The sequence below is a fragment of the Simochromis diagramma genome, unplaced genomic scaffold (assembly GCF_900408965.1).
Source record: "Simochromis diagramma unplaced genomic scaffold, fSimDia1.1 OVJJ01000371.1, whole genome shotgun sequence".
NCBI lineage: Eukaryota > Metazoa > Chordata > Actinopteri > Cichliformes > Cichlidae > Simochromis > Simochromis diagramma.
In genome coordinates, this window is record NW_024386920.1 from 4,888,310 (window position 1) to 4,902,144 (window position 13,835).

The following is a 13,835-nucleotide window of genomic DNA, read 5'->3' on the forward strand; positions in this document are numbered from 1 at the left end:
GGAGAGGAAATTGTATCCCACTAATTTAGAAGATCATCATTTAGCCTGGAAAAATAGTTTGCCACTGTACAAGAAAACCATCTGCAAAACTAAAACATCTTACTATTCATCGCTCATTCAAGAAAATAAGTACAACACGATTTCTCTTCACCACTGTAACCAGGCAGACAAAAATCTCAGAGTTCTGTTGAGCCAAGCATTCTTTTAACCTTAACTAGTTATGATTTCATACATTTCTTCACAAATAAAAATTTGACAATTAGAGAAAAAAATATACATAACAATCTCACAGATGTAACATTATGTACTTTCAATGCAATTCATATTTATTTAGACTCATTTTCTCCAAGTGATCTGTCTGAGTTAACTAAATAATTATTTCCTCCAAATCATCAATGTGTGTTTTAACCCTATTCCTAAAAGAATGCAACCATTATTTTATGCTTCATTGTTAAATATGATCAGTCTATCTCTATAAATCAGCTACATACCACAGGTACACCATCAAGCTGGCATAACTGTACTGTAATTTGTTATTATCAGGATATCCTAAAAACTGTCTGAAAAGCCTTCAGTTGATCCAAAATGTTACAGACTTCTATATTGGCTTCTCTTCACTGGCTCCCTGTTAAATCCAGAATTGAATTTAAAAGCCTTCTCATCTCATACAAGGTCTTGAATAATCAGGCCCCATCTTATCTTAATGGCCTTGTAGTACCATATCACCAAATTAGAGTACTTCACTCTCAGACTGCAATAGGTGTAGGCTGCTGGGGGCTTTCCATGATGAAAGTGCTCCTTTTTCACATCTTTTTTACTCACTATGTGTTTATACCCCACTCTGCATTTTATCCTTAATTAATCTTAATCTCTGTCTCTTTTCCATTTGTCTTGTCTTCCACCTTTCATCTCATCCAGTCGTGCCATATGGCCGCCCCTCCCTAAGCCTGGTTCTGATAGAAGTTTTCTCCTGTTAAAAGGTAGTTTTTCTTCCCCATTGTTGCCAAAATACTTGTTAAAAGGGGTTTACATGATTGTTGGGGGGGGGGGGGGGGGGGGGGGTTCTCTGTTTTCTTTGTATTGTAGGGTCTTTAGCTTACAATATTAAGTACCTTCAGGCAATTGATATTGTGACTTGCCACTATATAAATAAAATAGAATTCAATTAACCAAGCTGCCTTTGGTCAAGACACTCAACCTTCACTAGCAAGTTGTCATAGTGGAATGAATGGGGAATTTCCATATGCACCACAGAAAAAAAATCCCAGAATGCCTTTATTGTCACTGCACAAATATAAAATGATATTATACTGCTACTCTGCAATTATGGTGTCAGTGGTACAGAAAACTGAAAGTGTAACACAAAGTATTTAATATTACCCAGAGTAATGAGAAAGTTTAACTCAACTGTAGCAAGGTTGATTGAAAGCCCCACTGCTGCAAACACATCTGGACAGGTATGTCTCCTGAGTCTACAAACATACAAAGAGTTGCACATTTTTATTTGGCCCAGCAGCTGTTCCACTGCACTGGAACTCCCTGGTAGCCATTGCATTACTACACTTGTGTTAATGTAATATTATTAAAGCTTTCAGATGTCCTCAAACATCTGAGCCCAACAAAATATACATGCTTCATAACATCCATTCCTTTTGGCAGGGCCAGATAGTGGCCAAGTCCAGCGAGATCTACTGCAGAGTCACGAGGTTGGAACTGTTTATTTGTTGGGATGTGGTGGAGTTGTGGTGGTTGGGGCAATGAATCACTGGGCATATTTATTATCCATCCTCCAGCTCTGGCTCAATCTTGCATCTCCTAGATCAGGTAAAATAATGGCCTCCATAACCTTGGTCTTTCACAGCTACTGAAAACTCTTTTTTTCTCCCTCCCCTCTCCATCTTTTCATTACAGATCTATAAGAAGACACAGATCAAATTGAAAACAGAAAATGAACGTGTGAGTGCACCATTGCACAGATACTCCCAGTTGGTTTGAGGCAGTATTTCTCTGCACATTAGAGCTACAAGAAGAGGCATCCTCAATTGATTGGATATTAATGAAGGAGGGGTATGAGAGAGGGATCACTGCAGTGTGGATTTATTTGTAGGAAACAAACAACATATGGCCGACTTACTCCCTTAAATACAAGGCCAGCTGACTACAAGCGTATCATGATCTGTCCCAGTTTCTGAATTTATTACAGTTTATAAATCCCAATCAATGTGAGTATTTATATATTTAGACTACAATGTCAACTTAAACAACTACTGAATCCAGAATGTCCAAAGAGGATTTCCTCTAACTGAATCTCTGAGAAGGTGTTTACTGTGCACCACCTTGAAACGCTAAAGCTTTGCAGATTTATCAACTTACAGCTGTTTAATAATTATTCATATTACTATTATTGTGTCAGATACCTGAAGGCACCTTCTGAGGTCTGGCAGATTAGAGACCTTGGTGGGTCAGAGTTGTTTTTGCAAAAGCAAAGGACCAAGGGTATATAAGGTTGTAATGTTTTTCTTCATGACTGAATACCTTGATACTTGCACAATAGACTCTGAGACAGACTGAACACATAAAAAAATTATATTTGTGCAATCTTTTCTACATAGTAGAGAGAAAGAAAGGGGGTTTTCACACTCATAGTTCATTTACGCTGGTCCAGATCAGCAGATGAGTTTGTAAACTTGTAGCTTTTTCTATTGGTTTGGTTTATTCTCACACAGAGAAAAATCCAAGTGAAATCAATGCATCACTACAAACCAGCTGAGAATGTTCAGTCACCTCATTGGCTAAATGCGTCTGAGGCGTGAGCATAAAAAACTAAATACAAGAAGGTGGTGTTGTGTTCTGGCCTATCAGTGAAGACTCAGAATTTATGTTCATTTCACAGCTCAGCGCTAGCCCGTACAGACCTTTGCACATGTATATTACCTTCCCACATCAAGAAGCAAAGCATACATGACTACAGGACCGTTTATTAGGTCAAAGTTGTAACATACACCTGGTTTTTGGATTGGATCACGGTTGGATCATATTCACACCATAAATGACCCACTCTGGAAGTTGTTTGGACTTGTCATTTATGGTCTGCTCTCGAATGCAATTACAGTGTTCACACCTGCACCAAGTTCGAAAACGAAACAGAGTTAAATTTAAACTGACGAAACACCACAGTTGTGAAAACACCTAAAGAGTCTGCTTGCCTCTGCTGCACCTGCTTGCTGTTCTTCAAATTGTTTAATACTTAAAATGTTAAGAACAGAACCCATTAGCATCAGCAGAATGTCTCAAAGGGCATGTAATGTTTGAATATTTTAACATAAAAATCTATTCTTACTCTTATTAGTATTCAGTTGAAAGGTTGTTAGCCAGTCTGACTCACTAACTCATTGACTCACCAGTCAGGGGTGAGTTTTCAGGCCACTGACTGTTTGGACCTTGACAGAATGTCCAGACCATCGGTCTACATCTGCTTACTTTTGTGAATTCAATACCATGGACTTAAAAAAGATATTACAGAGCAGTTCCATATTTGTACCATATTTCTGCATCACCCTCTTTATGAAAGCATGCTTCTAGTTTACCTTTTTATAATTTGGGGTAGCTGTGGTTCTTGCTAGTAGGAGAACAACAGTTTACAACTATGTTTGGGAGGGAAGCAAAATAAACTGTTTGTTAGTTGTTTGTTTTAGAGTTACAGAATATTACTGCTAAGGTAGAGAAAAGCTTAAAAAAACCCACCCAAGTTCTTTTTTTTTTTTTTTTTAAAGTACGAAAACTTTTTTTTTTTACATCTCATTTCTTCTAAGGATTAGGAGAAATATTTAAAGAATTCAATAGCACAGGGATTGCTTTTCAGATATAATTACTGTTAAGCTGAAGGTGCAGGAACACCAATCCACTTTAACACCTGCAATATTTTTTCATTGTATATGCGGTGAATCTGAAACACTGCTTTCTGTTTCATATCCATTTAATAACAAGTTTTGATAAAAGGAAACATACAGTATGTTGTTGAACACAAATGTTCTTATTAATACTGATAACTGACATAATAACTAATGTGTAAAGCTTTATCACACAAGTGTTAGTGAGCCAAAGTGAAGAACTGATTAGATCCTACAGTCAGAAAAAGTACACCCTCTTTAAAATTCAAAGGCTACAGGACATAACAAATATACCTAACACATCCTTAGCAAAAATTAAGAAAAAAAATAAGAAGCCATGTGTAAAAAAAGAATAAGCCTAGATTATATTCTGCTCTCGATGTATCCTGGGGTGTCTGTAGCACAGGTAGTAGCGCAGGTCACCTAGTATTTGGAAGGTTGGTGGTTCAATCCCCCTCTGCTTTTGATATCTTGCCCAATATCCCCGGGCAAGATATTAACCTTAAGTTGCTCTCTAATACATCCATTGGTGTGTCAATGTTAGATAGAAAGCACTTATGTAGAGCATGGAAAAAATTGCTGGTGTGAATGAGGAAAATTGTGTAAAGTGCTTTGAGTGCATTTACCATTTAACATGGGTAGCTGGAGATCTGTCAGACAGGTAATCATTCCTCATATTTCCTTGAAGTCCACTCTCTGGGTTGCATATGTACTAGATCGATTATAATATCACAAGATGCAGACATTCATGTAGACCCTTGCGCTCACTGTGAGTAAAATATTAAAAAGTATAACTTGTTTGGAAGAATGTCTCTTCTCTCTCAAAGATTGTGGCAGGATGGCTAAGCTTTGCAAAATTGTACCAGACCAGACCACAAGACTTTTGGAGCAAGGAGTCCGAAGTTGCAATGCTTGCCTATAATGCATGGAGACACGCTTGGTTAAAAATCCAACACTGCATATCAGCACAAACAATATCAAGTACAATGGTGGAAGGATGATGAATTTAGTTTGTTTTGCAGCCACAGAACCTGGGAACCCTGGAGTCAACCTTGAACTCCTACGTATATTAAAGTATTTTAGAGTAAAATGTCAGGTTCAACAGTTCAACAGCTTAAACATCACAAAAATTGAGCATGCAATCTAGATAAAATGGCTAAAAAAGAAAAGAATCCGTTGCAATGATCTAGACAAAGTCTAAACCTCAACCCAATTAAAGGACTGTGCTGTGTGGAGCTCTGTGGTTCTACAAGCAATTATATGCAAATTGAATTGAGATGCTGTAAAATGCACTGCATCTTCAAATCTTCATCTAACTTATCTTTAGATCAAAGACAGTTGAACTAAACAAGGGAAAGAAACCTGTGAGCTGCTAAATTCTTGTGTTTTTATTTTTTGTTATGTTCCAATACATAAAACCTTAGAACTGATAGAGGTTCTTTTTACGGAGACTCTATGTCTATCTTTAACCCTGCAGATTGTGTAGCTAGTGATACAAGCGGCCATTAGCTTAGCTTGGAGAACGGGAGTACAGTAATTAATAAACAAATATTCATATTAATAGTAGATAGAATCCCTAACCTAGTGACTAAAGTGCCACTGTTAGAGATTGCTTGCATTCCCAGCATAGTGACTAAGATTTGCAGTGTAGCCACCAGCATCCAGAGGCTAATGATAAGATGATGGAACATATTTATATGTGTTTCAGATTCAAACTCCAAAATACCTTAACTGAGTATACCAGAATAATATCCAGTAGTTCTAAGATGCTTTCTAAACCCCCAAGTTCACGAGTTCATTCAGAGTTTGAATGGATCCCTGCGAACTACCTGCAGTTTTTTGTGACACTGCATTTCAATACACTAACTAAGCATGCGCCCTTCAGTTGGATTTCTGCATCCAACAGAATATGACTACAGCTTGAAGCAGCTCACAACAAGTTTCCCACTGTTTGTAAATCAGTTGCTGCCTTTGATATTGATAAACACTCCTTTGGTCAGCAGTATTACTTTTTGCTTGAGGAAATTTGGTTTCTTTCGTTTTGTTGTTTCTCTTTATAATTGCAACATTGGTCATTCTTCTTTCCATAAATTCTAAAACACATTTCCTGCTTTTGGGCTTTAATATGCTTGTCACAACCATGCTGATAGTCTGTTTCTCCCGGAGCCAGACATTTTCCACCATTGAGTTCTTCACAAAATTTTTCTTCAGCAACCCATGGAGACACCATTACTGCAAAGCAGGCATCAATCTGCTAGATCTGTATTTCCTAACATGTGAGGTTCCTCTTTTCACGTCCTCTGATGTGATCTAAAAGAGTACTACAGATCACAGTAACCCTGACAGTGCTACCTGAGTTTGATCTGTATCCTAACCAGCAATTCCAAGCTGCCCATTCTGAGATTCTGAAGCCTACCTGCAAGCATTTCGGTGCATCCATTTCGGTGTGGCCAGAGTTATTGAGCAAGCCTCTAAAGGGGAATACTGTAACATGAACATATTTAATGTGAAACAGTACACACAGGTGGAGATATAACAAGTAAAATCCTCAGATAGTGAAACATGTTCCAAAGTTAACTTTCCAGACACATTTATTGGGCTGATAACATCAAACACAGTGTATGACCATTGTAAACAAATAAAACAGAAATAAAAGGCATCAGCTCAGACTGAGAACTGCTGCAGAATTCAAAGTGCGCCAAGCTTTTTAAAATTCTTAACTTTTTGTCTTTTTAATATCTTCTTAATATATTTTTTGAATGTTATTTCATTATTTTTTTTCTTTACACATTCATTTTTCTTTTGTATTGATAATTATAATATGTACATATGAGGCCAAGACACCAGTTGCTTTGAGACCATATGAAAGCTTTGGAAGTTGTCCCATGGCATTACTCTAGTTTTGGAAAATGACAAGGTAAGGCTGTGTTCCCTCTCTGTTGGTTTTGCTGATTGCATGCCCTGTTGGTGACTGAAATGAAACGTCCACGTGAGTCTTCCTGATGGCTCCATATTGTTGAGCAGGGGAAAGGCAATGACTTAGTTCTAGGAATTTCTTACTGATAGCAACATCTTTTATCTACAAAGGTCCCTAAGGTTGTCATAGTGGTTGACTGGCTACCAAATAAATGCTTCGTGTTTTTTTTTAGGTTGTCTATTTTTTGTTTTCTCCCAAAAAGTATTGATATCAAAATGTTCATATAGATATAATTGTTCAGTGGGGGAAAGGACCTGTTAGCATGTGTTTGATCAAAGGTTCAAACCGTTCTCACTGTATGAAAAGAAGAGTCTCTTTCCTTGCAATGCAAAGTTCCTTCATTTAAATAATGTCTGGTGTTATTTGTCTTTATACAATGCCATGAAAAAGTCTTAGATGAGATACAGCCTCGAGACCAGTTTTCTTCTTCATTCTTCCCTGCCTCACTTCTTTTTCTATTTCTCTCCCCTCATCCTGAACTCCATCTCTGTCTCGTCTTCACGTTCATCTGAGAAGGCTACTTCAGCAACCACTCGTTCACTGGAAGAGAGAAGTGGGACAGGAGTGGACATGCAATTATATATAATTATATATGAACACAGTTATATATATATATATATGCAGTGCTCTTCACGGTTCAGCTGTTCTCTGACATCATCCACCCCGCACCATTTTTCATTTTTAGCCAGGATTACAGTTTAAAATGGCCTTAAGTGAATGCCATAAATGTGTGTAGATGTAGGCAGGAGGAATTTGCTACAGTCTGTTATCATGATCAGCTTTGATCTGTTTAGCTCAATTAATAGATAGGTTATGAATCTTTGTATTAATGCATCTTGATAGATAATTTATGTTTATCTGTTTATGTTTATGGAAAGATTTACAGATTTTTCATAAACATTTTTGAAGGACCACATGGTTTCAAGAATGCTGCAAGAAGGTGTATTTGAGACCAAAGCCTAATTGTTTTCTTAAGCCTAAGCTGAGCAGTTCAAGTAGGTTTTAGTATCTAAGACTGACAAAGTAGTTATTGTTAGGTCTAATTGTTGAATGTTTGTCATTATGCTTCTTAAATTTGTAAGGTCTTAGTTCAATCTATAGGATCAAGACATGCCTTTGTCCCTGACCACCTCTCCAGCCACTCTGTGCTGGGGGAGGATTATTACACATCCCTTGTGAAGATTCTGTTTGATGTTTGGTAAGCTTCCTGCCCTTTGTATGGCTTCACTGTGTTATCCATGGTGAACCATACATTGGGTGTGGGGGAGACTACCCTCTTTATGACCAGGATGTTGTAGAAACAGTTGTGATCAGGAACACACACACACACACACGCACACATATACACACAGTGCCTTGTCTTTGTAACCATTTGGTGGCTTTACGTGGGCGGTGCTTTTGCTGTGATGTGTATTGTGTGAACTGTTTTCCCAATAAAAGGCAGCAAGCGGAGGCCGTCGTTGGGGTCATTTTGTGGTAGACACCGACGAGGCCTCCCTTGCAAGAAAATCGACCGATCGCTGACTGTCTTGTTTTCTTCATGATGAATAAGTCTCTAAACCAGCGGGGCTTGTGGAAACACAGACCCAACAGTTATCAGTACCTAAATGTAACAAATTGGTTTTCAGTGTCTAAACATACACAAGTTGTTTTTGTACTTGGAATGTAAGTAATCGAAAGCAAAAGTAAGAAAGTGTAAACATTGTAAATCATCACAAAACTCAAATCCAAACCAAATCCAAATCAAATCCAAACCTGGACACAAACCACAGACTCATGAACTCCAGACTCCACCAGCATCCTTCCAACTTCCTTAAAGCTTTCGCTCCTTAAAAGAGAATCTTTAAGAAGTAGTGCAATGCACTACTGACAGGAAAGGACACCTTGTGTGCGTGTTGGCACCATTAAACAGAAAGACAGTGTTTGACATTGTGTGACAAGAATGTGGGGTCATGTTTCTGTAAGAAAGCAGATACATTTCCCCTTTTAATGAGACATCCCCACCCTACTTCATCCTGAAGGTCCTCAATTCTCAGAACAATTAAAAGAAGCAGGACTCGTTGGTGTTTTTGCAACTTCCCCCCTCAAGGTGTGCAGAGAGTGCTTTTTGTTTGATGCTCAGGAGACTCTAAGGTGGGTGAATTTCTGAAATCTCTCCCCACAACTGCTCCCTAGAATAATAATTTCATCTTTTAAGAGGAAGGCAAGGGAATGTCAAATAGCAGAACAGAGAACCAATGAGAGACTAGATACAGACGACAAACCCTCCCTATGCTCCTGAGAGCTATGGTAAACCAGGATTCAGCCTCCACTTATGGATACATAAGTGAAAGGAACAGAGATGATGACAATTATGGAAAGACCTATGAACACATACTTCAAGAAGAGGGAGGAGCATAAGGTGACATATAACAGCAGAGGAAGGTGTACACAGATCAGGTACATCCTATACAGAAGGTTCAGTCTCAAAGAGATAGAAGACTGCATGGCGTTGATGAGGTAAATGTAGCAAGGCAGCAATGGACAGTAGTCTCTAGGATGACTCTGGAAATCAAGAAGGAGTGAGTGAAGGCGGAGCCAATGCTTAAATGTTGGAAGTTGAAAAAGGAAGAATGTTGCAGAGAATTTAGAGAGGAGTCAAGACAGCCTCTGGGTAGTAGGGAAGAATTACCAGAATGCTGGAAAAGTACAGATGAAGTGCAATGCCAAGATTTTTTGTCCGGTGTATGGCAAAGAAAAGTTCTCATATGGAGATGTCTAGAAGCTGGACACTAGGTAGGAGAAAATGGTCTGTTTCAATTAGTAAGAGATTAAGCTGAAAAGGATGTGCTGCAGGTTAGAGTGCTTAGAATACAACTGGAAATGTACTAACAAATGAAAAGACCACCTTACCAAGGTGGTAAGGAGATGTCATCTGAACCATTCCTCTGACCTGAGGAGTGGAGACGAAGTCTACTGGTACTGATTTTCAAGAACAGAGGTTACATGGAGATCTGTTATAACTACAGGAGGATAAAGATGATAAGCCATACTATAGAGATATGGGAAATAGTTGTTGAATGTTAAAGAGGGAAGTGACAATTAGTGAGCAGTAGTGGCTTCATGCTGAGAAAGAGCACTACAGGTGCAATTTTTGCTTTGAGAGTGTTGATGGAAAACTACAGACAAAGTCAGAACAATTTGATAAAAAGCGTAAAAGTACATGAGGGTGGTGCAGGGCATCTATGAGGACAGTGAGAAAGCAGTGAAGTGTGGGGTAGGAGTGACAGATGGATTCAAGGTGGGGTGGGATTACATGAGAGATCAGCTCTGAGCCCTTCCTATTTGCAGTGGTGATGGACAGATTGACAGATGAGGTGAAGCAGGCAAGCAAGAGTCTCTATGGACTATAATGTTTGCAGAAAACATTGTGATCTGTAGTGAGAGTAGGCAGCAGGTGGGAGAGAGCCTGGAGAGAAAAAGAATTAAAGCCTGGAGAAGCAAGAAGGAATACATGTGTGTAAATGAGAGGCAGACAGTTGCAAAATTGCAAGGAGGTCAGTTATACAAAGCAACAGACAATACACAAGAGAGGTGAAAAAGAGAGCGGGTGGGCGGAGATGAGTGTCACGGGTGATTTGTGACAGGAAGATAGCAACAAAAATGATAGGGAAGCTTTACAAGATGGTAGTGAGACCTGCTATCATGTTCTAGTTTGGCAGCTGTGGCAGTAACAAAAAGGCAGGAATCAAAGCTGGAGGTGGTAGAGTTAAGATTTTGATTGTGACTGACCAGAAAGGACTGATTAGAATCAGGCATGTCGGAGGGGCAACGTTGAGCGTTTTGGAGACAAAGTTAAGGAGGAAAGGCTGAGATAGTCTATATGTGCAGTGGATGGATTGTGGATGTGCTGGGCAAAAGATGTTTAATATGCTGCTGGCAGGAAGGAGGAAAAGAGGATGATGACAGATAAGATTCATAGACGTAGTGAAGGAGAGTCAGTGTTTCAGAAGAGAATGCTTGTGTTGTGAGTCCACTGTGATGACCTGTGCAATCAGCTGAAAGAAGAAGATGATCTCATTTCTTATTTGTGGGGATCATTTTATCAAAATGAATGGTTTATTCACTAAGATAATTGCTGTAATCTGGACCTAGTTCCAGGCTGGTAATGTGTAAGCCCAGAATTGAGAAGTACTTTGAAACTCTGTTGCCATTTTGAAAACAATTTAATACAACATTAGAATAGAACAGAATAGTCATTTCTTGTGATTGTACATGTACAACAAAACTATGTTTTTGATGTGCTTGTTGTTGTTTTTAGCTTCTATAGGTGTAAAGTGTAAAAGATTCAGTACTTTTGTTCATATAATGTACATTTCTTAAAGCTTTCCTAGCATTTTTTGTTAATGGTTGCCTAGTGTAGCACATTCAGTAAAGGAGCAGTCTAGTATGACCACTAAGAAAAATAACGGCAGCATCTTTGTATTTTTTTCGGGTTCAAAAGATTTGTTTTTTTTTTACAGAAATATGACTTGCCTATTTTATGTATTTGTTTTTGTATAATTGCTCTGTTGTGTGCACAAAAACAAATGTTATAACCAAATTGTGCGATCTTATGAAAGGACAGATATCATAATATCTGTAAGTAAATATTGTTTAAATGTCAGACACTGAGAAAGTTACCCAAACCAGCCATTTGTAGAAGTAGTTTTTACCTCGGTACTGGAGCTTCTGGGCCCTGTTGTTTGGGCAGTCTTTGCCCTGCATGCTGAAGTTAATATTGGTGCGGATGCAGCGGTTGTTTAGAGGCTGCACAGGACGAACGTTGTCACTCATGCTTAGAAAGATCTGAGAGGGTTGGTTCTGGCTCAGCAGCCGCAAGGAGTGCATCTAACATCAAGACAGACAGAGAGAGAGTGAGAAAGAGGGGGAGGGAAGAGAAGCAAAATTGGCTAAAGTATCATGGAAATGTGAGCCAGCCTTTTTTATTCACTGCATTAATTTCCAGCAAGGTCTGAGTAGAAGATTACACACAGGAGGAGAGATTTTGGAGGAAAAGCCTCAATGTGAGTAGACATATTTCACAGAGTAATTTTTTGAGAGAGAATCCTGATCTGAGACAGGTAAGCCCCAGTGTATTCTGGGAGCTTTGTTTCAGGTCTGTGCTGGTGGATGAGGCTCACCTGCATCCGTGTGAGATACACTGGCTTGTTCATCAAGATCCACGTGGCGGTCTCAAAACATGGAGGGATGGTCATCGATCCATCATATGTGATAAAACTACTTGTTTCTGGATAAATCTCCTCTATGTTCAGGCCATTCAGTAGATATGCATCATCTGCAGGGTAAAAAGGCAGAAAACCAAAACAAAATGAGATCTCTGTTTCATCAGAAGACACTGGAAATGTAGTTGTACAAAAATTGTATTCCACATGTAAAAATTAATGGATTTGTAAACAAATTACTAAAAGATTATCATATACTGTGATTTTTTTTCACAGACTTGGAGGTAAGGAGACAGTTACACTACCTGTTTCAGTTACTGGAGACAAAAAATAATGGCCCACAAACAAGCAGCGACTTAAGGTGGCTGCAATAATTTCATGCAAAGGATTTTCTTCCAAGCAGTAAAGCAATCCTTTTGTTTTGACTTATGCTAGTTTGTCCAATTATTTTTGAGTCTTTAAAAATGGGGAACTATGTCAAAAAATGGCTGTAATTCTGTAATCAGTGCTGAAAGTTTTCAGTCACGTGTTTTTTGTTTGACTTTAAATAAGTGGTAGTATTATAAGGGAAAGATATGTGAAAGCTAAATCATTGTCCAAATGTTTTTAGATATTCAGAAAGTATTCAGATCTGGGAGTTGGACACTGGCACCAAATTCGACCAACCTGACCAAGGAGAAGCAGCACTCCATTATTTAGAGACATGCACAACTCTCTGGTGCATATCTTTGTGGAGACTGATTCATTAGTCTCCATAAAGATATACACTGATTCATACAGCACAATTGTTAGAGTACCATGCAACGTAAATGTGACTATATATAAAGGATGCACATAGTCACTGTGACATCGCTAATTGGTTAATGCTTAATGAAATCTTTGAGCTCCACATTTTTCATCTTGATGTTTGGAATCTAAATCCAGTCCTCCAAGTTGGCAAAAAACTTGTGATTGACAGATTATTAGTCAGTGAGCATTTCCTTACTCTAACAGGGACTATAATTCACAAAATGTTGTATTTAGTATGACCTAACATTAGTGATTCAAACTAAAGTTTCTACTGAGTTTCCCATATGCTTCTATACAGCCTGAAGACTTTTTGCAACTAGAGGATTAGCCACATGTTGGTCATTATGTAGGTTTATGGCACATCTGCATTTGCTTCAGTTTTTATTAAAGCTTGCAGGTTGTTTTGTTTTGGCCATAGCTCTAAAAATGAGTCAGTGTATGATTTTAATGAAACTGGTTTCTCAGCCGGAAAAGGGTGGAGTGCCCACTCCGGGTCGGGGATGAGTTCCTGCCCCAAGTGGAGGAGTTCAAGTATCTCGGAGTCTTGTTCGCGAGTGATGGGAGAAGGGAGCCGGAGATCGACAGATGGATTGGGGCTGCAGCTGCAGTAATGCAGACGCTGCACCGGTCCGTCGTGGTGAAGAGGGAGCTGAGTGTAAAAGCGAAGCTCTCAATTTACCGGTCGATCTACGTCCCTACCCTCACCTATGGCCACGAGCTGTGGGTAGTGACCGAAAGAACGAGATCGCGGATACAAGCGGCAGAAATGAGCTTCCTCCGAAGGGTGGCTGGCCTCTCCCTTAGAGATAGGGTGAGAAGTTCGGCCATCTGGGAGGGGCTCAGAGTAGAGCAGCTGCTGCTCCACATCGAAAGGAGCCAGCTGAGGTGGTGCGGGCATCTGACAAGGATGCCCCCTGAGCGCCTCCTGGGTGAGGTGTTCCAGGCATGTCCCAGGACACGCTGGAGAGATTATAT

The 13,835-nt window shown here is 39.2% G+C and overlaps 1 protein-coding gene across 1 annotated transcript in view; it reads right to left on the bottom strand.

The window, feature by feature from the left end:
- Window positions 1-5,606: 5,606 nt before the first annotated feature.
- Window positions 5,607-13,835, bottom strand: part of ca10a (carbonic anhydrase Xa) — a 339,642-nt gene continuing 331,413 nt past the window's right edge. Inside the window, exons 7-9 of the mRNA XM_040036833.1 lie at window positions 12,030-12,184; window positions 11,562-11,736; window positions 5,607-7,407 (exon numbers count right to left, since the gene is read on the bottom strand). Coding sequence (XP_039892767.1) covers window positions 7,385-7,407; window positions 11,562-11,736; window positions 12,030-12,184 — 353 coding nt within the window. The 3' untranslated portion in view covers window positions 5,607-7,384. The remainder of the gene's footprint in view (window positions 7,408-11,561; window positions 11,737-12,029; window positions 12,185-13,835) is intronic.